Below are 24,436 nucleotides of genomic sequence, written 5' to 3'. Positions count from 1 at the left end.
AAATTTGGGAAAATATACTTCATCTAGTGGCATAGAATCCCTGCACTAGCATGAGTAACATTGCATTGAAAGAGAGAGTCTGTCTTGCAGTTATATGTAAAATTCTGCATGAAAACGGATTCAGGCACTTTTTCTAGATGGCCATTGTCATTGATTGATATTTTGATTTCTATAACATTTTACTTGTAACTAATGATTTTTCTCTTGTATGCTTTTCACAGATGAGGCAATTTTTACTTTAGATGGTATTTCAGTTATCACAACACACACACATGCACGTGGATCAATCAAAATCCGCATGCAGCTATTCAGTCAAATTATCAACAGGAATTCTCCATCTGCATGAGCAGGTATACGTAATAGGACCGTATGTTTTGCCAAACAGGCATATAGGACCTTTGTACTCTGACCTCATTCAAAACTTGGTTACAAAATCTTCAATGATTTTCAATGGCAAATTGAACATTTTTCAATGGAATACCACTCAGGTTTCATCTCCAGTGGAATTGGAACATCCTTCTTTCAGCCATTCACAACCTTTTGTACTCTGGCATTACAGCAATGCAAAGTTGAAGGACCTATATGACTTGCTGCTTTTTTTCCCAAGGTCAGACTGCTGTTTTCATTCTTCAGCTCCAGATGATTGTTGTGATCTTGTTACATAAATAATTCATATTGGAATATTATTATTATTATTACTACAAACACCTCCTGTAGTCAAAGCTTTCATTCTTCACTCTGTTCAAAATTTCCACCTTATATCTAAATCATGATTCTCTAGGAAGTGTGCCAAGACCTATCACAAGTGGTTTGAAAAACACCAGCTTGCTTCATATCCTATGCAATTGTCTGCAACACTTGCAAAACCATTATTAAAAGAGCTAAGTCTGATTTCAATAGGGCTAAATGTAGAAAACTTGCTACTTGTACCACTGGTAGTTACATTACACCTTGTCCCTCACTAAAGCTGTTGGGTGCAACTTTTGTCCATCTGTGTTATCTCCTCTCTCTCTCTCTCTCTCTCTCTCTCTCACTGTAATGGTAGCATTGTATCATCACCTAAAGACAAGGCTGATATCCTAGACAAGGCTGATATCCTGATTTACCATGGCAAATTACTTCATTCATAGAACACTACATCTCATGTCTTTTCCTGAGAGACATCAGAAGAGTCTTATAAACTTGGTTACCACAAAGGCAGCTGGTCCTGATGGAGTCCTATTGATTGTGCTCCTGAACTAAGACCTGTTCTTTATCATCTATACACTTAGTTCTTAGCTGGCATTCACCCTACAGTATGGGGATGGACCCATGTACAGCCAGTTCCCAAAAAACGTGAGACTAAAAAAAAAAGACTAAAAAACGTGAGATAAGCAAAAATTTAGCATAGAGAATAAGAAACAAAAACACTTATTTCAGAAGTTTATATAAAAAATGCTATTTCGTTTATACAATGGTGATGCATAAGAAATTGAAGTGGAAGTTAGAACCTCAAGTTGTCATTTTTGAAACAGGAGATGATAGTATCAAGCTTACAAAGCATGAAACATTTTAATCTTCAGTATGGATTTTGCCAATCTAGATCCACAGCAGATCTCCTGGCTTACATCTTGTACCTCTTGACTCATTCTATGGGATGGTTTGAAGAAACCTGTGCCATTGCACTTGACATCTCCAAGGCTTTTGATAGGGTCTGGCATGAAGGGTTTTTTAACAAATCAGCATCATATGAACTTCCTTTGTTTTTGTTTGTGTAATTGGATTGTCAGTTTCCTCTCTGATTGATCCCTATGTGTAATGGTGGGTGGTGATCTTTTTTCAGATTTTCTTGTTGCAGATGTTCACCCTCTTCCTGATTTTTATAATGCTGTGAATAACATTTGATAAATTTATATAATGCTATAAAAAATTAGAGTTATTTACTCTATATAAATCCCAAATCTGGCCAGCCTTGGGATACTGCTCTCATGTTTAGGGTAGGTGCTGCACCAAAGACCCAAAAAATTTTTTGATGCTGTTCAGAAAAGGGCAGTTTGGTTGATTAATGACACATCTCACAGATGCTCATCAGCCCATAGAAAATCAGTTTATTTCTGCATTGTCTCTATAGATATAGTTCACCCACTGATTAGAGATCCTTCGACACTTCTGCGCATGTCAGAAAAAGGAGAATCCATTCCGATAATAGGGTAATCAGCCCGTATTGTGGGATGAGTTGTTTATTATTACAGGTCAGAAAATTAACTTCTCTTTTATGATTATTGTAGTTAACTATGTTGCTTATATAACAATAGGAAAATTTTACCTATAAAGCACGTGATTTCGCGTGTTGGCGACCAATTCGTATGTCCTTCATTTCTTTCTTCCCTTCAGCATGAATCGACTATTCTTGGCAAGACGCCAAGCAGAGACCTACAAACGGTGGGCGAACAATATTTCCATGGCTGCTATTCAGTGGAACTAACATCCATTATGCTTTGTCTCTACTAGATCTACAGGAACTCAAGCAACAACTGCATAGCATCTTCTGGGTCGTGGTCCTTTCCATATAATGTGTCTCTGTGACTGTGATGAAATATAGAATCCATTAAACTTGTTTAATTGTTTCTCTGTGCTGTATTCATTCTATTAAACCTAATAAGGCCTATATGTGGTTTAAACTCATTATTACGTTTACTGGAATGAACACATCATAGAGAAACGATTAAATACAAGCTTAATGGATTACATAATTTGTCTCAGTTACGGAGACATCAAAAGGGATACAATCTTAAAATTTTAAAAGCGCACACAAAAACACTCAAAACAATAAGTGTAAAAAAGTTTTTTACTTCCACTGAAATCCTGTGAGGGGTGCCTCTGTGGGTGCTGTTGGCTAGCCTTAGTGTTTTGTGTGCTTTTATAATTTTAAAATTGTGTCCTTGATAATGTGTCTCTGTGACTGTAATGAAATATAGAATCCATTAAACTTGTTTAATTGTTTCTCTGTGCTGTATTCATTCTATTAAACCTAATAATGTGTAGTGTATTTATTTATTATAGGCTTTGCTGTCTCATGTATGTAAGTAAAAAAAAAATTGAGATCCATCACGCTTCGGGTGTGAAGTCTGAGGGTACCTTAATGAAGTACGGGATGATTATGGGATACTAAGGCAAGTGATGTGAAGTCATTAATCTCTATATACAAGTTGCCCAGTCACGAAGTTACTTCACATACAAACTTTGTTTGCTTACACTTGGATAAAGGATTAAACCAAGAATATAATTTCTTGGCATCTCTAATTTATTGTATAAATTAAAGTGGAAAAACTTTCAACATCTATCTCTAATCCAGAGTATTTTAGTAATAAGGTGTGACGCCTTTGGGCTACTTGTATTGGAAATTGACTTCTGCATTACTTCAACCTTAATATCACTTCTGGGTATGCCTCCCACTGATGAAACCTCAATAAAGGTTGAAACTAGTCTGTGTAGTGACCCTTCTCATAATGCACATCATTATACACATCTGAAGGGATGTGTGCTTTGCATTTTGAGATACTAAGCAACTGATGTGAAGTCATTAGCCTCTATATATACAAGTAGCCCAGTCATGAAGATACTTCATGCAGAAACATTATTTGCTTCCACTTGGATAAAGGATTAAACCAGGAATATAATTTCATGGCATCTTTAATTTATACCAAAGTAGTAATCTACAAGACCATATTCAAACCGATTTTAACTTTATGTATCTGAGAGTTTGTTAGAAGTAAATTAGTTGATCGAAATTGTGATATCACAGTTATGAGAGTTCTGAGAAAAATTAAAGGAATAACAAATGACAACAATGGCTAAATCATATTAATAATCATATTACAGTAATAATGTTATTAAGAAGGAACTTGACATTCTCAGATTCAGGAATGCGTGAGCAGAGCGAATCTCAGGTGACATTGTTTTTATCATTATTAGGGGGGTGGGGACCTTCAGGTAGTCTGGGACACATCGAGGGAGGCGGCACACTACCAGCACCAACTGTCATACTTGTTCTTGAATTCATTTACACTACTTGTATGCACAACATTGAATAGCAGTCCATTCCAATCACACACTACTCTATTTGAGAAAAATCTAGCTCTCACATCCTTCTTGAGGGGAGTTATTCTCAGCTTCCAAGGATGCCCTCTCGTTCCTTTTCTCACCCTCCACAAAATGAAAAATTCCATCAGCTGATATCCTGTATGACCTTTTCAGAAGGCTATAAGTCTCAACCATATCATCCCTCTTTCTACTGTTTGCTAGTGTCTGCGGTCTAGAGATTCTGAATCTGTCTTTATAATCAGTATTCCACAAGCATGATATCATTTTTAACACTCCTTTGCACACTCTCTCTCTCTCCCCACTATATCAGTATCATTGGTGTACCCAGGGAGGGGGCCAAGGGGCACCTGGCTCCCCCAAAAGAAAAAGGAAAAAATACTAGAAAATTTTCCAAAAATCTTTTCCTAATTAAAATTCTTTATTTTTTTATTTATTTATGTTGTGTCGTGTCTTCTATTTCTATACTACTTATGAATTAGCGGTCACATAAGGGGAATACCCTCTGGCTCTCGGGAATCACGGCCGTTGTGAGTGCAAAGCGAACGAAGTAATGCTCAGGCAATACTTTGCCCGAGCCGGGCCAGAGATCAGGGTATCATGCATTGCCGATCATTGCAGATGCTCAATCATAGGTCGTATACAATGCATTGTGTGTATTCTCAAATCGTCTACTCAACTCCCCCCCCCCCCACAAGATTAAATCCTGAGTGCGCTACTGATCAGTATTGCCACAGAAACCGGGAAACCAGACCTGCACAAACAGTCCAAGTGAGGTCTTGTCAAGGCCTTATAAAGAGGCAAAAATGACCTTTATCTTTACATATCAAAGTTAAGGATGTCATAATTGCAGCATTGCAATTATCTTCTGACTTATATTTGCAATCTTTGCTATATGGTCCTTGAACTTCAACTTTCTATCTTCTAAAACTCTGAGATCTCTAGCCTAATCAGTTTTCTTCTAGCATAATTACACCAATATAATATGACATTCAATATCTAATCACACAAAATTGAATGACATTATATTTACTAACATTGAACTGACAGATATTTTTACTTGCCCACAGTTCCAGCTTATTCAAATCATTCTGCAAGTACTGCATATCATTCACATTCCTGATTACCTTACCTATCTTTATGTCATCAGCAAATGGCTGTATGTTGCCTGTCAAAGCCCTTCTCATTGTCATTAATATACAGATTGAATAACAGTGGACCGAGCAATGATTCTTGAGAGTCTGCACTGCTGGTTACCTTAAATCTTGCAGAATCACATTTCCCACATACCACTTTTTGATATTTGTCAGTCAGTCATACTCTTATCCATGCCAATATTTTATAATCCAGTCCCATATTCTCCAATTTATGCAACGGTCTTCTATGTAATATTAATATTAATTATATTAATATATATAATTATATATAAGTAATATTAATATAGAATGAGGGCAAGTTGCTCAAACATGACCTTCTCTTAGTAAACCCATGCTGTTCATTGTAAAGTAGAGAATCTCTGTCAACTCATTTCTGAATGCGAGTCCTAACCAACTTTTCCAAAATCTTCATCACTATTCTAAAGATATTGATAGGTCAGTAGTTTGATACATCAGTCTTTGAACCATCCTTGTGCAATGGGATTTCCATACATCTTTTTCACTGCTGTGGAATTTTCCCTGTTCTGAGACTCAAGTTATACAGGCTGGTTAAAGGAATAGCTAGTTCAGCTGAACGCTCTTTTAGCATTCTTGCTGATATCCTCATTCCCTATTGCCAAATTCGTATTCAGTTTGTGCAACAGCTCTAATAGCTCCTCCTCATACATGAGTTTCTTCATCCAGTGAAGAGGTAGCAGTGAGTACACTGTTGCATATGCCAGATTGATAAGCTTTCATCACTCATTAGTTGAACAATTTCTTCTGCATCTGTTGCCCTCAGACCATTGGCATTCAGTAGAGTTATTCTTTTACTTGCAGCATAACAATCAAATTCTTTTGGGTTGTCTTTAGCTTGCAGAGTCCGATTCTTTTCATGCTGAGACTTAACTTTCCGTACAGCAGTTGTGACTCTTCTGGCCTACTCCTTATAATTTTTTTCATATATCAGCCTTATGTGGACAGTATTCCTTCCACGTCATCCATTTTAAAAATTTTATGGAATTTACAACTGTGTTAAAAAAAAACTTTTTTTATTATCCTGACGTAAATTCCATAAAATTTTTAAAATGAGTGCTGATCACCGTGTAACCCTAAAAGAAAGGACTTCCACATCATCCTTTTCTTACGAATCTTTTGCTTAATATTATTACACATCCATTTCACTCCTACACTATTTATTCTTTGAACTCTAGGGACACATTCTGATATTGCATGATTTAAGTATGTTTTATGTGCTTCTCATGCACTATCAGTATTCTTCCATCCAACAACTGATAACATGGTGCATAACCCAGCATACCACTTAGTTGGTCATAATAGCCTGCTTTGTAGTTGAGCATGTAATCTTTTCTGAATGGAACATTCATAAACTCAGTCACTTCCCACATGAGTAACACATGATCACTTTTATCAACCAGAGGCAGAATAGTTACATCTTTCACTGGAGCCCATTCTGATACTATAATCGTATCTAACACTACTTGACCTCAAGTTCCTTCTGTCACATATCGATTTAGAAATTATTTATTAGCTGTCTTACAACAGCTAATAAATTCAATTTCATTTTTATAATTAAAGTCCTTCATTATGGTTACTCGTTTCTTATCCATCATCCTTATTTGGTAATGCATTTCTTCATCACTAGCAACCAATAACATATGTATTTAATCTTGTTAGATTGCACTTCACACCAGATGGCTTACTGCCAGTTACTAGTCTTGCAGTTATAGGTCTCGTTGCTAACTGGATTTAAGTCATCCAATATTAGCGGCACATCCCCTGCTCTCCTATCCTCTCTTGTCCTTCCTAAAAATACTGTACCCTTTACACTCAATACTAGTTAGTAGGTCTGCTTCTGATAGCCATGTCTCACTGATGCCTACAATCTGAGGTCTTAACATATTGACCATGGCAACAAACTATCCCTTTGTTTCTGATACTTCTAGAATTCATGTATAGACATAATAAGCTATCTGTATTCTTTTTTGTATTCTTTTGTCTGCATGATATATTTGAACAACCTGCAGATCTCTGTTCTTATCTAGTGCCTTCCTTATGCAGACATCATTGTGCTTGCTTGATAGGTCTGAACCTGACAAACACAAAAGCGTTCTCTCCTCATAATCATTCCCATGATAATACTCATTCTCATCATTAATACAGTTAAATAACATTTGTTGCTCTTGCACACTGATTCTTGCCATTCCTCCTATCATAATTTAGTTTCCCTGACTCTCTCTCATACCATTAATAATATTTCAAAACTTCCGATACCTAATGCATTGAAGTGTAAGCAATCTCTCATATACAAATTCATTCTTCCCTCATACTGACTCCACACATCCAAAAACTTGCAACCATTCCACCTACACAGCTTGTGCATTAAATCGTTGCCATCACATCCTTCTTAATTCATTTCTATCATATCTAGGTAATATATTTATGATTTTCACTTTCTCACTCTTCATTCTCACTTCTTCCAACAACCCTTTCATATCCTCTCTCATAATGAATTTATTGCTGGTTTAGTCATTCATACCTACTAGAATTATGATCTTTTTTGCTTTGCTTTGCTTTTCTGTTTTTCAGCTATATGTGCTATATTTTTAATTTTTTCTCTGGGAAAACTTGAACTTATAACCTTCTCATCAATGCCCTTTTTTTTAATGTTAGAATTGACAACAAATAATACCCTTCTTTTTACAATTAATGTTGCTTACATGATTTCCATTACACACTAACTTACTGATTCCATGCTTTGTTGTATCTTGTTTTGTTGCTCAATTTACTTATCATCCCTATGTCTTCTTCTTTTCAGCCATTTTCTGTCCACTGCTGGACGAAGGACTCCTCCAGTTCTTTCCATCTTTCTCTGCAATGATTGACCAATTTTCCCCCAACAAAATTTGACAATTCATCACCCCTCTTTCTTTTAGGACATCTGCAGCCTCGTTTCACTTCTTTTGGAATCCAATTCGCTAGTATGGTGGTCCATCGCTTATCTTCTTTTCTGAATAGATGTCCAGCTCATTTTCCATTTTCATTCCCATTTCCCTATGTCTATGTCTTTTAAATGCTGCTCGCCTTTCTATAATTCCTTGGTCATCTGTTTAATAATCTGCTTTAACTTTGCAGTTAAATTGTTTTCAATATCCTCTTTAGCAGGGCTAGCCTTCCTGTTCTCAACTTTACTGTTCTTTTACTGTTTCTTATGGTTTTTTTGACATCATCTTAAAGTAATCACTTAAATCAATTCAATAGAACTTACAAACAGGAACAAACAAACAGGAACAGCTCCAGGCACTGATACATTCACATACTCTCCCATCACCACCCTGCTCAAGAATATGGCATTATTAAAACTCTAACCAAGAGAACTCACAATCTTTGTTCCAGTAGAACCATCCTTTCAAATGAACTCAACCATTTCCAACCACGAAGCCCTTTCAACCACAGAACTCAACCCTTTTCCTGTAAGCTGGTGTACTTTGGACAGACAGGTAGATTAGCAACCATCCACCTAGAAGAACACAAGTCGTACATCTGCAACCACGACTATGGTCAGTCAGGCTTGGCTGACCATGTCTTGGATACAAACCACAGGATCTCTTGGTAAAAAACCACCATGCTCCACCACAGCAAATTCAAAAAAGAGAGACTATTTTTAGAATCTGCAGCAGCTCTCAGAAATCAACCAAATCTAAATAAATACGGTTGCATTAAACTTCCGAAGATTTTGGAAACATTAATCATCAGAGATCCCACCTTACATTCTAGGCCACCTAGTCGCCCACAGAGGGGCCCACCACCTAGATAGAACTTTAGAGTCACTCACGTGGTTAGCTTGGTATTGTGTATATGTTACGTTAGTTTTTTTGTAATCCCTGCAGATGTCTCAGTGACTGAGACGAAATATAGAAGTATTAAAATCTGTTTTAATCCTTTCCAATGCTGTATACAATCCATTAAGCCTCCAACATGATGACAGTTAGTGTCTTAGAAAGCTGAAATATTGAAGTCTTGATAACAGATTTCTTTGGAGGAAAATTGTTGATAGGAAGTTAGTAAGAATGTGTCCTTTTCATATTGTATTATTGTAGTATCCTCATACATATCAGGAATTTGATGATGGTGATGTAATGTCATCTGTCTTGATTTTTCATCATATATATATATTCTGTTAAACACCTTTGTATGTGATGAAAAATCATGACAGATGACATTACATCATCATTGAATTCCTGATATGTATCTTCAAGGGCTGAGAGGATACTATAATAATATAATATGAAAAGGACACATTCTTGCTAATTTCCTATCAAAAATTTTCTTTGAATAACTCTTAGAAGTGCCTTAGAAGACCAAAATAACCCACTATAATCTTGTTCTTACTTTGGGTATATTTCTAGTATTCTGTCATCCAATACTTGTATTGCTAACTTTTGTTATCTTGCCGTAATATTAAACAGCCACCAATGTCCTATTGAGACACATTATTTAAGCATATCATTTATTATCTTATCTCCTGAAAGAGAGAAAATTATATTATTATTATAGGAACCTCCATGGTATCAGTAGACTCATCGTGGAAGGCTCACTTAACTAGTAACGTGTCTGTCATATTGAACCTTGAAATCATTTACACTCCCTGTATTCACAACACATTCTAGCATAGCATTCCACTCACCAGTCACTCTCCATTATAAAATCTTCTTGCATCCTTCTTTAAATGTTTATGCAACTTCCAGGTATTGTCTCTCATTATTCCCATTTCACCCTCCATTCTCTTTATGATTGCCACACATCATAATAATTACTATGCTGGGGAGGATAGAATTTCATGATGAATCTAAATTGAATTTTATTTATTTAATAATTTTTTTTTTTATTTCGAGCTTCACTTCAGCTTTTATTAAACTTTACCTAACACTATCAAATTACACTACATGATATACTGGTACTGCATTTAGTACTAGTTAATCACAGAATAAATCCTGAATTGTTATTATTTTCTTTATTTTATAAAATTTTTCTTCTTTTTTTTCTCTTTTACCAAGTTATTAAGTTTATATTTCAATTGCCATATTTACTCTTTTAAATACTTATTTGAATACAGTGCCATAGCTGATGAAGAAAAACAAGTTATCAGGCAAAAACTTATTTCAAGTTTTGGAGAACCTGTAAATCAGGTAAGGCTATTTTTCTGTAAACATTTTGGGGTGTGTGTGAGAGAGAGAGAGAGAGAGAGATTTAGTATTTACTTAAAAAAATTATTTAAATTTTGTTTGTTATTCTTCTGTTTGATCAGTTTCCAGAAGTGATCTTGCATTTTTTCCATTTCCATGATGTGTTGAAAAATTTCTGTAATCTATTCTGTAAAACCTTCAAGAACTTTCATGGTCATGTCCCTATTTTCTGCTTATTTACTGAACTCTGTCATCAACATTCTTCTTGTAACATGTCCTAACAATCAACATTCCTTAGTCTTGATATCATCTTAGTTTCTCCTCTTTCTCCACTTTATTTTTATAAGTACCTTTAAATTTATTCAAATCAGGTGACCAGTTTTATATTCACTAGGCTACATGTGAACAGACCAAGTCTTTGTAAAGTACAGTAATGTCATTCCCCTATTCGTCAGTATTTGTTATTTTCTCAACATTGCAAATATCCTTGTTGCATCTTTACCTCTCTTGCAGTATGAACTTTTTTCTCCTCATATATTCTCTCTTAAAATCATTGCCTCCCTGATCTCCATTAGTGGTTTCATTAATGGTTAATAACATCTCATTTCATAATGTTAAACTTTACACTCAGGGACATTAAATTGGCATCCATTTCCTCTGCCCACATTCAAATCCTGCTGAAGGAGAGGATAGTCCGAAACTCTTCAGTTTCAGACTATCTACGGTATTCTTAGTATTCATACTTACCAGTATGAATACTAAGAATATCATATCACATCTTCTCTGCATTGGGTCATTTTTATAAGAAGTTGTTCATATTTATAAACTGTCAGTTTTCCATTTTTTTTGGGAGGAGGTAGAATTTTCATGTAAAATGAATGTTTTTGAACTGTATCAGTACTATACTTTCATAACAAACGTCACATAAGTAATTCTATAAATTTTTTTTTATGTAGATCCCACCCATGGAAGGTTATTTCTTAAACCTATTGTACATTCATACCATAAAGGGGCTAGTGATTTTTTAAAAATTAATTTTACTTATTCTTTGCATTTTTTTGCCTAATCTGATATATGAAGGAGCGAGTGCTGTATGGGGATTCGCTATTAAGAGGCGTAATAATTGAGAGTTTAACGAAGTCGTACCAGCCGGGTGCGAACATAAAGGACGTCAGCGAATCTATTCGACTGCAAAAACAGAGAGTGAAAGAGATGATAATCATGGCAGGAACAAATGATTTGAAAGAGGACAAAATGGAAATGAAATGACAGAAGATGATAAAGCTAGTGGGATCGAATGCGACGGGTATAGCGTGTTCAGGAGTGACAGGGTGAATAAAAAGGGGGGAGGAGTGTTATTGATGATAGCTGATGAGCTTCAGCCAAGGAGTATAGAAGTTGAACTGCATGATGGGGAAAAAAGCACATTTGAGGCTGTTTGGTGTGAGATAGAATCTAGCAGAACAAAATATACAATTGGGTGCTGCTATAGACCGGGTGATGGAGTGGATGGTGGGGATAGTATGCATAAGCAAATAGAAGAAATGAGTGGAAGAAGGGTAATTATTATGGGTGATTTCAATTATGGTAACATTGACTGGAAAGAGGAGAGGGCACATGGGAGGAAGGAATTGGATTTTATGCGGTTATTAAGGGACAACTATCTACGGCAACATGTATTGGAAAATACCAGGGGGCAGAGAGTGCTGGACCTAGTAATTGCAACCGAGAATGTGGCTGTAACGAACATGACCATGTTGCCACCAATTGGTGAGAGTGACCATAAGGTCATGACTTGGGAGGTGGCTAAAGGAGTCGAATTTACAATTAAGACAGGGTACATGTGGAATTACCGGGCTGGTAAGTATGACAAGCTTAGGTGTGTGCTTGGCTCAATGTCATGGCATGTAAAACTGCAAGGGCTGGATGTTGATAGTGCATGGGAGGTGGTTAAGAAGTGTTTTCAGGAGGCAATGGTTGACTGTATACCAAGAGTCCGAATAATAAATCAAGTAGGGGTTAAATGGATGAATAACACTATTAAGCTTGAGCTGCAAATAAAGAAACAATTGTGGAGGGAATTTAAGAAGGGTAACCATCAGGCGCAGGAACAGTATAAAGCTCAGGCCAGGATGGTAACAAGGGTGGTAAAAAAAGCAAAAACAGATTACGAAAGGAAATTGGCCATGCAGGCTAAAGAGAATCCCAAACAGTTTTTTCAATATGTTGCAAGTAAAAGGAAAAATGCTCATGGTAGAATGATCTTAAAAAATGCTGAGGCAGGGAGGTAACCGAATCAGTCGATATTGTGGAATTACTGAGCGAGCACTTTGCAAGAGTATATCATCCAGGTGGTGGCTTTGCAGGAATGGAAGAACCAACAGCTTATACTGGAATTGTGATGAATGAATTAGAGGTAACTAGTCTATTACAGAACCTCAATGTCAATACATCTGTGGGATTGGATGATATACCAGCTTGTGTCGTAAGTGAAGCGGCCAAAGAATTGTCAGTGCCCTTGACCATTTTGTTTAATTTGAGCCTCAGGACTGGGTCAGTCCCAAGGGGATGGAAAGAGGGGAAAATATTTCCACTGCACAAAGGTGGTTCCAAGGCTGCTGTTGAAAATTACCGCCCGATTAGCATAACAGAATCGTTATCAAGGTCTTGGAGAAAATAGTCAAGGGAAAATACAAGATTGGATAGATGAAAATGGGATACTGTATCGGGAACAGCATGGTTTTGTGAAGGACAGGTCATGCCTCAGTAACTTGCTCACGTATTATAACACAGTGACGGCTGAACTGGATAAGGGTAATGGGTTTACAGTGATTCTACTGGACCTTGCTAAGGCCTTTGACAGGATACCATATGGAATTCTAATCAGTAAATTGCAGCATATAGGGATGGATATAGGGTTAGTGAGATCGATAGGAGGGTGGTTGACAGAGAGATATCAGAGAGTGGTTTATTCAGGAGTAGAGTCCACAAGACGGCCTGTGACTAGTGGTGTGCTACAAGGATCTGTTCTTGGACCACTGCTGTTTAATTTGTTCATAAATGATATAGGAAAGGATCTGAGAGGAACAGTTCATTTGTTTGCGGATGACGCGAAGTTGGGTAGGGCAATAGTGAATGCAGATGACGTCAAAATTTTGCAGGATGATTTGGATAGATTGGAGGTCTGGGCTAAGGAGAATCGATGTCAATTTAATGTGGCAAAATGTAAGGTTATGCATTTTGGGGTGAAAAGATTGGCGGCAGTTTACTGCATTGGTGGAACCATGCTTCAGGAAATTGATGAGGCACGAGATTTAGGAGTGTTGGTGGATAAGGAATTGAAATTTAGGGGACACATTGCAAAAGAGGCCAAATCAGCTCATCAAATCACTTGGTTGCTGAAGAATACGTTGACAAGCAGAGACAAGCAGGTTATTGTTCCTCTGTATCGAGCCTTGATAAGACCCCATCTAGACTACTGTACTCAGATTTGGTCACCTAGGTTTCTTCTTGATGGGGAGGAGGTGGAGAGGATCCAGAGGCGAGTGACCAAGATGATAGCAGGTCTGTGGAATGAACCGTATGAGAACAGGTTGAGGATTTGTGGGTTGCAAAAATTGGTTGATAGGCGGAGGAGGGGAGATATGATTGAGACATTCAAATTACTGAAGGGTTTCTATAAAATTAATTCAGAAGATATTTTTGAGAACAGGGCTGGTTGTGGGAGGACTAGGGGACATCCATGGAAACTGGGCAAAAGTGTGGTTAGTAAAGGTGTTAGAGCTGGGTTCTTTACTTTTAGAGTAGTGAATGAGTGGAATGCGCTCCCTGATTCTGTGGTGGATGCTGTGACAGTGAATGAGTTTAAGGTGAGGTATGATAGATACTGTATGAATGTCAAATAGTTGTGATGAATATGATTTGGGGCCTCCCTTGATGAGTCTAATGACTCCCTGGAGTTGCCCATAATAATAGTAATAATAATTAAGTGGGGTGGTGGTCTCACACCATACAATGAAATTCATATCCCACCTAATACTATCTGTTTTCAGTAATTAATTTTTTTTTTATGCAAAATATATGCTACAGAAATTGGTCAGTTTTCACATCTGTTCATATTACACTACAAATTCAACAAGAGAAAACAAAAGCAGTTTATTTTAGTAAACTGCCAGGCCTGGTTAGCATACCTACTCTCCAACTAACAATTCACGGGTTCAAAGTGTACCATGGATGTTTGTAGTTGTCTTCAGGTGGAAGATGAATTTCATTGCTTGGTGCAAGACTACCACTCTGCTTGTTAGAAGCCTAAAGTGGCTTGAAAAAGTTCCTTGTTTGGTCTAGAGCAGTGTCTCCAAACATTGTATTTGCAAAAAAAAAGTATTTGTTGCAATATATTTACTACTGGTGCAAACTTTCCTAACAACATTTGTCTTCTGCAGGCTGTTTCTCCCCATTAAGTTATTAGAGCAGTTGATTCATGATAGAAAGTAAAAAAAGTGTTTTTTTTTATGTGGCTCCAACCCACAAAAGGTTTATTTGTAAACCTATAGTACATTTATACTATGATTGGGCTAAGGATTTTTTCCTCCCATTCTTATTGATTTTATATATACAGTGCATGTATATTTATGTGCATATATGCACATATATTTGTATTTTTATTTATTTTTTGCATAGCCTGGACACCCTGTGCTAAAGACCAAACATGGAACTTTTTCAAGCCACTTCAGGTCTCCATCAATCAGAGTGGTGATCTCACACCAGATGATCAAATTCATCTCCCACTTAATGACAATCACAAACATCCATGCCCACAGCAGGATTTGAACCCACAGCCCATTGAAGAACAGATTATAACTGCAAATCTTTGTGTTAAACATCAAAAATAGTCAAAACATTTAAAAGATTAGGTACAAAAACAGGCACAGGCATTGTTTACTTTAATTTATTTATTTTTTTTAATAAGGATATACATTCTTTTATGTCATTTATCAAAGAAATTTCAATTCCTCTTGGATTATGACATTTTCCATATTTCTTTGCAACAAGTAATGATTTTTTTTTTTTTCTATTGACAGCTTGCATGCCGTGTTTGAATTTCTTTATTTTCTGAGGATGTAATTTTGTTCCAAAGGCCAGTGCTATTCCACAGACCATGCTTTGTGAAGCACTGGCATGCTTTTTAATGGCACCCATAAAAGGCAGTTAGCCTGTAGAGTACAACTAGTCTTGGTACCATGGGAAGGGAGGGAGGGGGGGGGGGGGGCTAAGTGTTAGCTATTTCATGCAGCTGACATAATTTCAATTGTTTTGTTATAATCCTAAACAACAACAACAAATTCCTCCTTCCTCCTGAACAGCCATTCTTTACTGATACAAAATGTATCCAGTCATTTACTTTTACTTTTACTTTTACTTTGATAAATCCTTTCATATTGCATTCTAAGAACTCATTTTTCGTAACTCCTCACATCCACTTACTGCTAATCTACAGCTTCTCCAGTTCTAGCTGGTATCAATGGTAGATTTTAGAGAAAGGTATGTTGCAGACCAAGTAAAATAAGAATGGTTGACATGTTTTTTTTTTTTTTTTTTTTTTTTTTTTTTTTTTTTTTTTTTTTTTACATAATTTAATGAAATTATAAAATAAAGTAACTGAATGGTTGACATGTTTTTTTTTATATATATATAATTTCATCTCTATTCATCTCTGAAGACATCACAGAGAGCAACTGAAGTGAACAATAATACTCCATTTAAACAGGTGTGCCATTAAGCAGACTTACCTGCTAGCATATGGTGACTGTTAACTGGCATGTAAATGTGCTTATCACATCTGTGTTTAAATGTAATATTATTGTTCATCTCAGTTTCTCTGTGAAATAATGAATTATAAGAGCTGTTAAATACATTTCTCTTTAAAATGCGTAAAATGTTCACTTTATTGCTTTTGTTTTATATCAGTGGGATAGTTTGCATTCTGCCAATACAGATCTCTCTTCTTCTGTCAGAATTATTTTACATATGATTCTACACATGTACCAAGCATTCACACATATATTAAACACCATTCTTCCCACTAAATCTAGGCATCATTTCACAATTACAGTTCTTCTTCAACTCTATCATACTTTTGGAAGTGCACTCAGTCATACTATCCTCATGGCTTTTTTCACTACCTACTTTCAACATTTTTGTATAAACTGCCTTTCAAATTATTCTTTCTCTAATTTGAAAGCTAAATATTACAATTATTATAATTATTTTCATAATTATTAATTATTTAGTAAAATTATTGTATTTTACAGGTAGCTCAAAATAAAATAAACTTTAAAATAAAATATTCTGCTGGACAGAGTTTTATCTTTGAGATGATGTTATAGGATTATGGTTCATTATTTTGTAACTGGCATTATGGTTCATTATTTTGTACTGATTATGAGGATAAAAAAAACGTTCTGTATATTTTTCATAAATTCAATATTAATATCAATGTTCAATGTAACTTTTTTTATGTGATCAAAATATTAGAGACACGCCCATGCCAAATGATATTTAATCATTAGGCATGTCATTTAATATCATTAATCAATGCGACTAATGATATTTAGCAAGCACTGGCTATAAATAGATATAAATTGCTATGGAAACAGCATATGATGTCTATAGGAACACAGGCAATATTAGAAGTATATAGTATATATATTTCGATATATAGTATATAGGCAATATTGTGCTGAGTAGCTTTGAATGGGGAGTGAATATATGCCAGATGGACTAATAATAGTATCTCAGAAATTGTTTTTCAAGATGGCTTTTTTTGGGAATAGTTCATGAGAAAGGGTGTTTCAGAGGACGAGGTAGGTAGATAGAATAAAAAAAAAAAGGAAGAGAAGCAGGTTAGATGTGTTTGCAGTTGTACTCGAAAGGAATGCTGGACAGCTGCTATTTTTGTAACAATAGAAAATGGAGGAATGATTGTTGCCAATTAGTTAATCAGTGACCATGGAAATATACCTTGAGCTGAAACAGTACATCTGTGAGATAGATATTGAAGTGAGTCTATAAGGGAGGGATCATCTATGAGTTGAATTGCTCTTCTTTGGATAGCATTGTAAATTTTTAGGAATGTTTTAGGTGCACCACTCCAAACATATAAGATTTATTTTAAAGATGGACAGATTTGGGATTTGTATAGAGTTAGTAGCTTGGGTGGGTGAAAAATAGTCTTGAGTGGAAGAGAATGCTTAGTTTCTTAGCTACATCATAAACACATCATATCCGCTGCTACTGAGGAAGCAGTGGATGTGATGTGTTTATGCCAGCAGAGGTTGGAGGTAAATGTCATTCCAAGCAGAGATCTGATCTTGCCTGGTGATTTGTAGGTAAACCGAGATCCTTTTCAAGGAAAAGGCAAGACTGCATTTGGGTGATTGTTCTCTCCTCATTGAAGGATGGTACAGAGGTCAATGTTAAGGCACTGGTGAAGATTATCTTGGAACTTGGGATGTCTGAGCATTGTATGGTTTGTGAAAGGGGTTAAATAGAAGTACTATTGTTAGCAAAGCTACAAAGAGGTAGTGTCATTTATGTAAAGGAGAAAGAAGGTGGATCATAGAACAGAGCTCTGTAAGACACATTGAACAACTAGAGAGAGCTGGTACCCAATTACAGAGGATGGCAGAATGAACCGAAGGATGGCAGTTTGCTTAGCAGGCCTTGATGGTAGACTTTTAAAGCTCTGGAAATTTCAAGCAATAGCATGTTTTTCCAAACTTTTTGGCACATGTCCAGTGGTAGGTGGATGACGTAAGCTAAGAGGTCAGCTATGGACCTTGAATGGTAGAATCTATACTGGTGGTCAGTGATTAACTGGTGGATGTCTAGGTGTTGGAGAAGGAAGTTGAATATTGATGACTTCCTCCATTATTATTCTCATAGATGGGTAATAAATAACTATGACTGTTGTTAGACATAGGATCTTCAATCCCAAATATCAAATGTTTATCAGATATGTAAAACATACACACTTTTCTCAAATCTAAACATTTCTTTTTGTCCAATATACAAGTTAGCATCCTAAGGGTCAGTAATCCACTGTGCCATTGTAGCACATCTGGTTCTTGAGAATTATCATGTTATAGTCAAATAGGAAGTCAGTGAATATATGCCTAGAAGAACATCAGAATTATTTAAGACACTAGGTCTTACCCATTGTGCAATTTCTTCCAGGAACAGAAGTCATTATTATCACACTTTTCAAGGATTAGGCCTAGAGTGGCTTGTTTCAGCCTTAGAAGTCATCATTAAATCTCTTTAGGAACAGAAGTAAATTGAACAAAACTAAAGTTCTGCTAAAGAACTATCATTGCTCTAGTACATTAACTGAACTTAGATAAGAATGATTGTCTCTAAATTCACCCAGTTTTTGGAAATAATCTTGCTAAATACACTATACAATGCATATGTGTGCGCGCGCACACACACACACACACACACACACACACACACACACACACACACTGATTCTGTTGGACTTTAGTGATAATACTATGCTTAGTTCTCCTACTGCTTTACATGCACATGTTGTTGCAATGCTTGTTTTTATTTTTTTATGCCGCTAGCTTGTAATACTTATAGCATTGAAGATAGCTTAGGAAAATTCTGGCTGAAAATTATTTGTTTTAAGCAGTTTTAAATAAACAAAGTAGACACAATAAATTATTTTCTGAAATAAGCAAAAATTATCAAATTTTTATTTTATACATATTCCTATGCAGTACTTTTTGTTGATTAAATTTGCATGTTGAATCATTGAAAGAGCATTATTGCCTTTGTCCCATTTCAGTTGGCTGTACAGTTAGCTGTCCTAATTTCCAAAGTAGCTCGATTTGATTGCCCAAAAGAATGGCCAGAACTGGTTCCTACTCTTTTAGAAGCTATAAGAACTACAGAAGACCTTCATCAGCGAAGGGCATTACTAATTTTACATCATGTTATTAAAGCACTCTCATCAAAACGCCTTGCAGGGGACAGGAGGGTATTTCAGGAGGTATTTATCTTAGAAATGCATTTTTAAATTGAATTCTAGAAATTTGATTAATGTTTATTTTATATACTATATATATATATATGTGTGTGTGTGTGTGTGCGTGTGTGTGTGTGCGTGCGTGCGTATACACTGTTGCTTAAAGTTTAGGTTAGAGTTTCCCCTCAGATTACCCAGAAAATCTACCCAGATCCATTCTAGGTAGATTTTCTGCCAATGGTGATAAATGGATACGTCTTCTAAAATGATATTATTTGGGGAAATTAACTTGTAGTATATGTTAATTAGAAAAAACTTTTAATTAATACTTCTGATATTTTGGCAAAGTCAAATTGCCATCTTCAAGGAACAAAGAGCAAATTGATACTGTACACATAGGCACTTCATAAGATAAGTAAGATTCAAGCAGAAACAACAAAGGTAAGTCTAAAGTCCTGAAATAGTGCCTCTCAGTGGGCTTTGAAGTTCTTAGGATCAGTGCTTTCCAGATCTGAGTCAGTTTCATACAACCATATTTATTGAAGTTAGGGTAGTTCCTTAAGGCTGAGGCAGATTCCAGGAACAGTCTTTGATATTTGAATTTGCTTCTATTGGAGTAAGGCAGCTTTTTTCCACAATATCTTGACCAGAATTCTTGTTCCAATCTTCCACCATAATAACAGCCAGCTGTTCTAGTGAAATTGGAATGTGTTGGTTTCACTACCAGCAGACATTCTAAATCTTCTCTAAGATGTGCTCTAGGATTTAGATTCTGTTCTGTTCAGTGTGATGTCTGCACTTTTATTTCCATTCTTCAAACTGTTGTACACCATCTTTATGACATGGTGCATTGTCATGATATTTATCTAGGCTGTTTTCATGAAACTACCTCATAGGCAACACTAAATTGTTCAAAACATACATTTTTCTGTTCATTTTTCTTGGCATATGACCTGGTGTTCTAGTCCGAACCAGGAAAAGCATCTTCCCACTGTAACAATATTTCAACAACTCTTAATATAGGGACAATACACTTTTTTTCCTGAAGTTTTGAATACCAAATATGTCTGATTTGTATATTGTAATACACAGTTTTTTTTTATCAGCCTAGTCTCTAATCATAGTTAACCTCTGCAAAATGCAAATCAAACCTAGCATTGTTTGAGGGGATATCTAGTTTGTATGCAGCAGCCTTTCTGTGAAAACTGAAGTTATGGGTTCAGCACAAATCTCTCTATAGTTATCACTCTAAATTACAAGTTGACAGATTCCTCTGAATGATGAAAAGAAAGCACATCCCTATTTAGCTGCTCATATTTAATTCTGTTAGTTTATGCAATCTTTCTGACTTTTTTTTTAAGAAAAGTGCATGAATGTCACCTTCTTTCAAGGCATCAGTAAAATTCAGAGTTGTTAGTTATTGATTTATTCTTTTTTTTTTTTTTCTTTTTCCTTGTGGTGATCTTGTGTTTTGCAACAGCTGATTAACCTTCCCTAAATTTATCTTAACACTTGATGAATGGATTAGCCATTCATCTATATGGATGAAAGATATCAACCATTTTATATTTCATATCCTTGTTATCTCAATGAAATGTGAATGATATTTCACTTTCAAGTGACACTTTGCATCCATGTTTTGATAATGGCTTGTAGTTAATGGAAACTCTATGGGAGAAAAAAATACAATTCCAATGAATGGAATTTTTTATAAATGCATCAAAGCTTAGTTTGCAGGGACCACTTCTGCACACTGGAAATACATATCCATCCAGTAGAATATGCTATCCATAAGAAGGAATTTGTGTGGTTGATTTATTTAGCATATGGGTAAAAATACAATAAATTAATGAGCAAAGTTATATACAGATTGACAGCTCAATTAACCAAATGATTGCTCTATTTGAGAGCAAGTACTAGTTCCTGAGGTCTACAGGGAAGGAGTATGTGGGGCTATCATAAGTGATATGATGCATAGTGCACACACCCCATAGGATGACTGAAATTCCTCACAAATGTAGTAAAGATGGCATAGTAGCCTAAGTCTGTTTAGCTGGCTCCAGATGTGTTGAAGTGGATTGAATCCTGGAGATTTATAGTTGAATCTATGTTAAGATGCTTGTTTTAGCTTGCAGTTCATTTCAGAGTTTTCTCCACCAGTCCTAGGGACCCATCTAATATTTCTGTGAGCAGTATGGGAGATTGGGAGATAAAACATCAAGCTGGAGGTGGATGCTCTTTTTAAATTTTATTTATTTCTTTGATGGTAGCTTCTTCCCTTCTGAAGCATGAAAGAGTGATGATGTGGGAAAGAAACTATGAAAAAGTTCCTAGTTATCTGGGGACTATGTGTCCACGACAGAGTCATGTGTGACTGGCTCCAAACTGGTGAGCAATGCTATGCCACTGGGAAGATCAGAGCCAGGCTGCTGTTCTGAGTCAAAGCATTACAACCTCAAGTTGTGCCTCTGAGCTTGTATTTGATATTGTTCCTGGTAGATCTTTAACTTAATTTTTTCCAAATGTCGTCAGTCTATGAGACTGCGATCAGGTGTGATGCCGGTATCAAGGATTACTTTCATGAATTGGAATCCTATTGCAGAAGTTTATTTTTAGTTCTCTATAACCCTTGTGGTCATTTAGGTGGAAAGCTGAAGTTTTGCTGGGGTTAGGGAATATCCTTAGGTTTCAGAATAGTTCTGCAGTGAGCTCAGATCTTTGCTCAGTTTTATCTCAAGTTCTTGGAAAGTATTGTCTTGGGTGGTAATTGTTATTTCATCAGTGTAGGAAACCTTTGACTGGCTGTTGGAGAGATGTCACTTATGTACAGGTTGATAGCTGGTATGAGGACAGATCCTTGTGTGTTTTGCTTTTTTGTGAATTCAGATGAAGGTTTATTTTCCTATTGGACAGCATTTGTTGTAGTAGTTTTAGTCTTCTGGCAGTATTTTGACTGTTTTATACAGTATGCCTTTCTTCCACATGCTGTCATAAGCTGATGTTAGGTCTGTGAAGGCAATACTTGTTTTTAAATCTGTTTGGTATCAAGCTTCTATATAGGTTGTGAGGACCAGGACCTGGTTGCAGCAGCTTCTTCTAGGTCAAAACCAGCCTGTTCATTGGATAAGATGGTTTCTATTTTTGGGAAAAATCCTAGAAAGCATAATCCTTTTAAAAAGTTTATAAGGAGTGCAGAGCAATTCTATAGAATGTTTCTATCGAATTGCTCTATAGAATTCTATAGAAAATTTAAGGTCTTTAGTTGATTTGTTGGGTTTTGGCAAAAATCCTAGAAAGCATAATCCTTTTAAAAAGTTTATAAGGAGTGCAGAGCAATTCTATAGAATGTTTCTATCGAATTGCTCTATAGAATTCTATAGAAAATTTAAGGTCTTTAGTTGATTTGTTGGGTTTTGGCAAGGCTATTTATTATCTTTGATTCATGCAAGATTTCAGGAGTCATTCATCATTCACTGGAGCAGTGGCTTTACAACTTGATTTAGTAAAGTTGAGGTTGTCTACCATCATCTAAGGACCTTAACAGGGTAGAGCAGTGTCACCACATTTTCTGTGGTGATAATACTTTTAATGGGCATGCAGCTAGTCTTCCCAAAATATTGTTGCATTTTATACAAGGAAATAGTCAAGCTAAAGAGTATAATTTTGATGTTAAAAAGTACGATCCTTCACTTCAAGAAAAAGATCCCTCATAATGTAATTCATATAGATAATGAATAACTAACGATTATGTACACCTTTATCTCTTACCTAATTTTACGAAACCATCTTCTTGTATAGGGGTGTTTAAGGGTCAAAGCTGTATAACTGAGAGGAGACCTCCACATAGCCTTTAAAGGAATGTGGAGAACCGACCAGGGCTTCTGACCTAATGTCCAATCCTCACCTTCTCGTGGTGCACCCTGTTGGGTATCTACTTGGATACTGAACGAACGAGGATGGGCTGGCAATTTGGGATTTAGCCGACCAAATTGTATTCTTATTGGTTAAACCAAAATAAAAAATGATGGTACAACATGACAAAATTTCATGCCGGCTGGGGCGTCGCCCGGTTAAACAAGGCCCCCGTTGTTTTCACCAGGGAATCAGGGCGAACAGCGAAAAGTCAGCTACTGGAACAAATCTGAAAACAAACCCCAACTCAACATCACCAGAGTTAAAGATCGGTACTATCAGTGTAAGAAGCCTGAATGGCAAAGAAATGGAGCTAGCTGAGGAATTAGATAAGTACCAGATTGACATAATAGGGGTGACTGAAACAAAAAAGACCAAAACTGGTGAGATCTTTCTGAGCAATAAATACAAAATGTTATATTCAGGCAATGACAATCTAGGAAAAGGAGGAGTAGCCATAGTATTCAACACAAAATACGAGGCTGATCTTCTTGAATGGCAGTCAGTCTCAAGTAGAGTAATGCGGGCAAATATGAGAATGGGGAACTGGACAATGAGACTTATTTGTGCCTATGGTCCCACAGAAGGCTCTACTAAGGTAGAAATGGAGGAATTTTTTGAGGCTTTAGAAAAAGCAACTGACACAATGAAAAAGGAAAAGTTGGTCCTTGTTGGGGATCTAAATAGCAGAGTAGGAAATGATTATGAGACATACAAAAATATTTTGGGAAAATTTGGAGAAAAGACCAAAGCTAATAATAATGACAAATATCTGTTGGATTTCTGCTCAGGACATGGAATGGTTATTACTAACACCATGTTCCAACATAAAAATGTGCACGAATTCACATGGAGAGAAGAGGCTAGGAATAAGAAAAGTCTCGTTGACTATGTTATTGTTGATAGTGATGTTTTCTCCCTGGTGCAGGACACCAGAGTGTACAGAGGATTTGAAATCGGAGGTGATCACTATTTAGTCTTGAGCAGGATAAAATTGAATTCCATATTGAAAAGAATAACATGTAAGAAAGTTTTAAAGCGAATAAAAGTGAGCAGCTCTCAGATGTTAA

General features: G+C 36.1%; 1 protein-coding gene across 1 annotated transcript in view; it reads left to right on the top strand.

Annotated features, from left to right (window-relative positions):
- Positions 1-24,436, top strand: part of Impbeta11 (importin beta11) — a 277,003-nt gene that overhangs the window by 38,051 nt on the left and 214,516 nt on the right. Inside the window, exons 3-4 of the mRNA XM_090391468.1 lie at positions 10,354-10,426; positions 19,275-19,478. Of these exons, the coding sequence (XP_090247594.1) occupies positions 10,354-10,426; positions 19,275-19,478 (277 nt within the window). The remainder of the gene's footprint in view (positions 1-10,353; positions 10,427-19,274; positions 19,479-24,436) is intronic.

Source organism: Typopeltis vanoorti, chromosome 4, assembly GCF_054136105.1.
Source record: "Typopeltis vanoorti isolate ZY-2024b chromosome 4, IOZ_Tvanoo_1.0, whole genome shotgun sequence".
NCBI classification, from domain to species: domain Eukaryota; kingdom Metazoa; phylum Arthropoda; class Arachnida; order Uropygi; family Thelyphonidae; genus Typopeltis; species Typopeltis vanoorti.
This window is presented reverse-complemented; position numbering and strand designations above follow the sequence as displayed.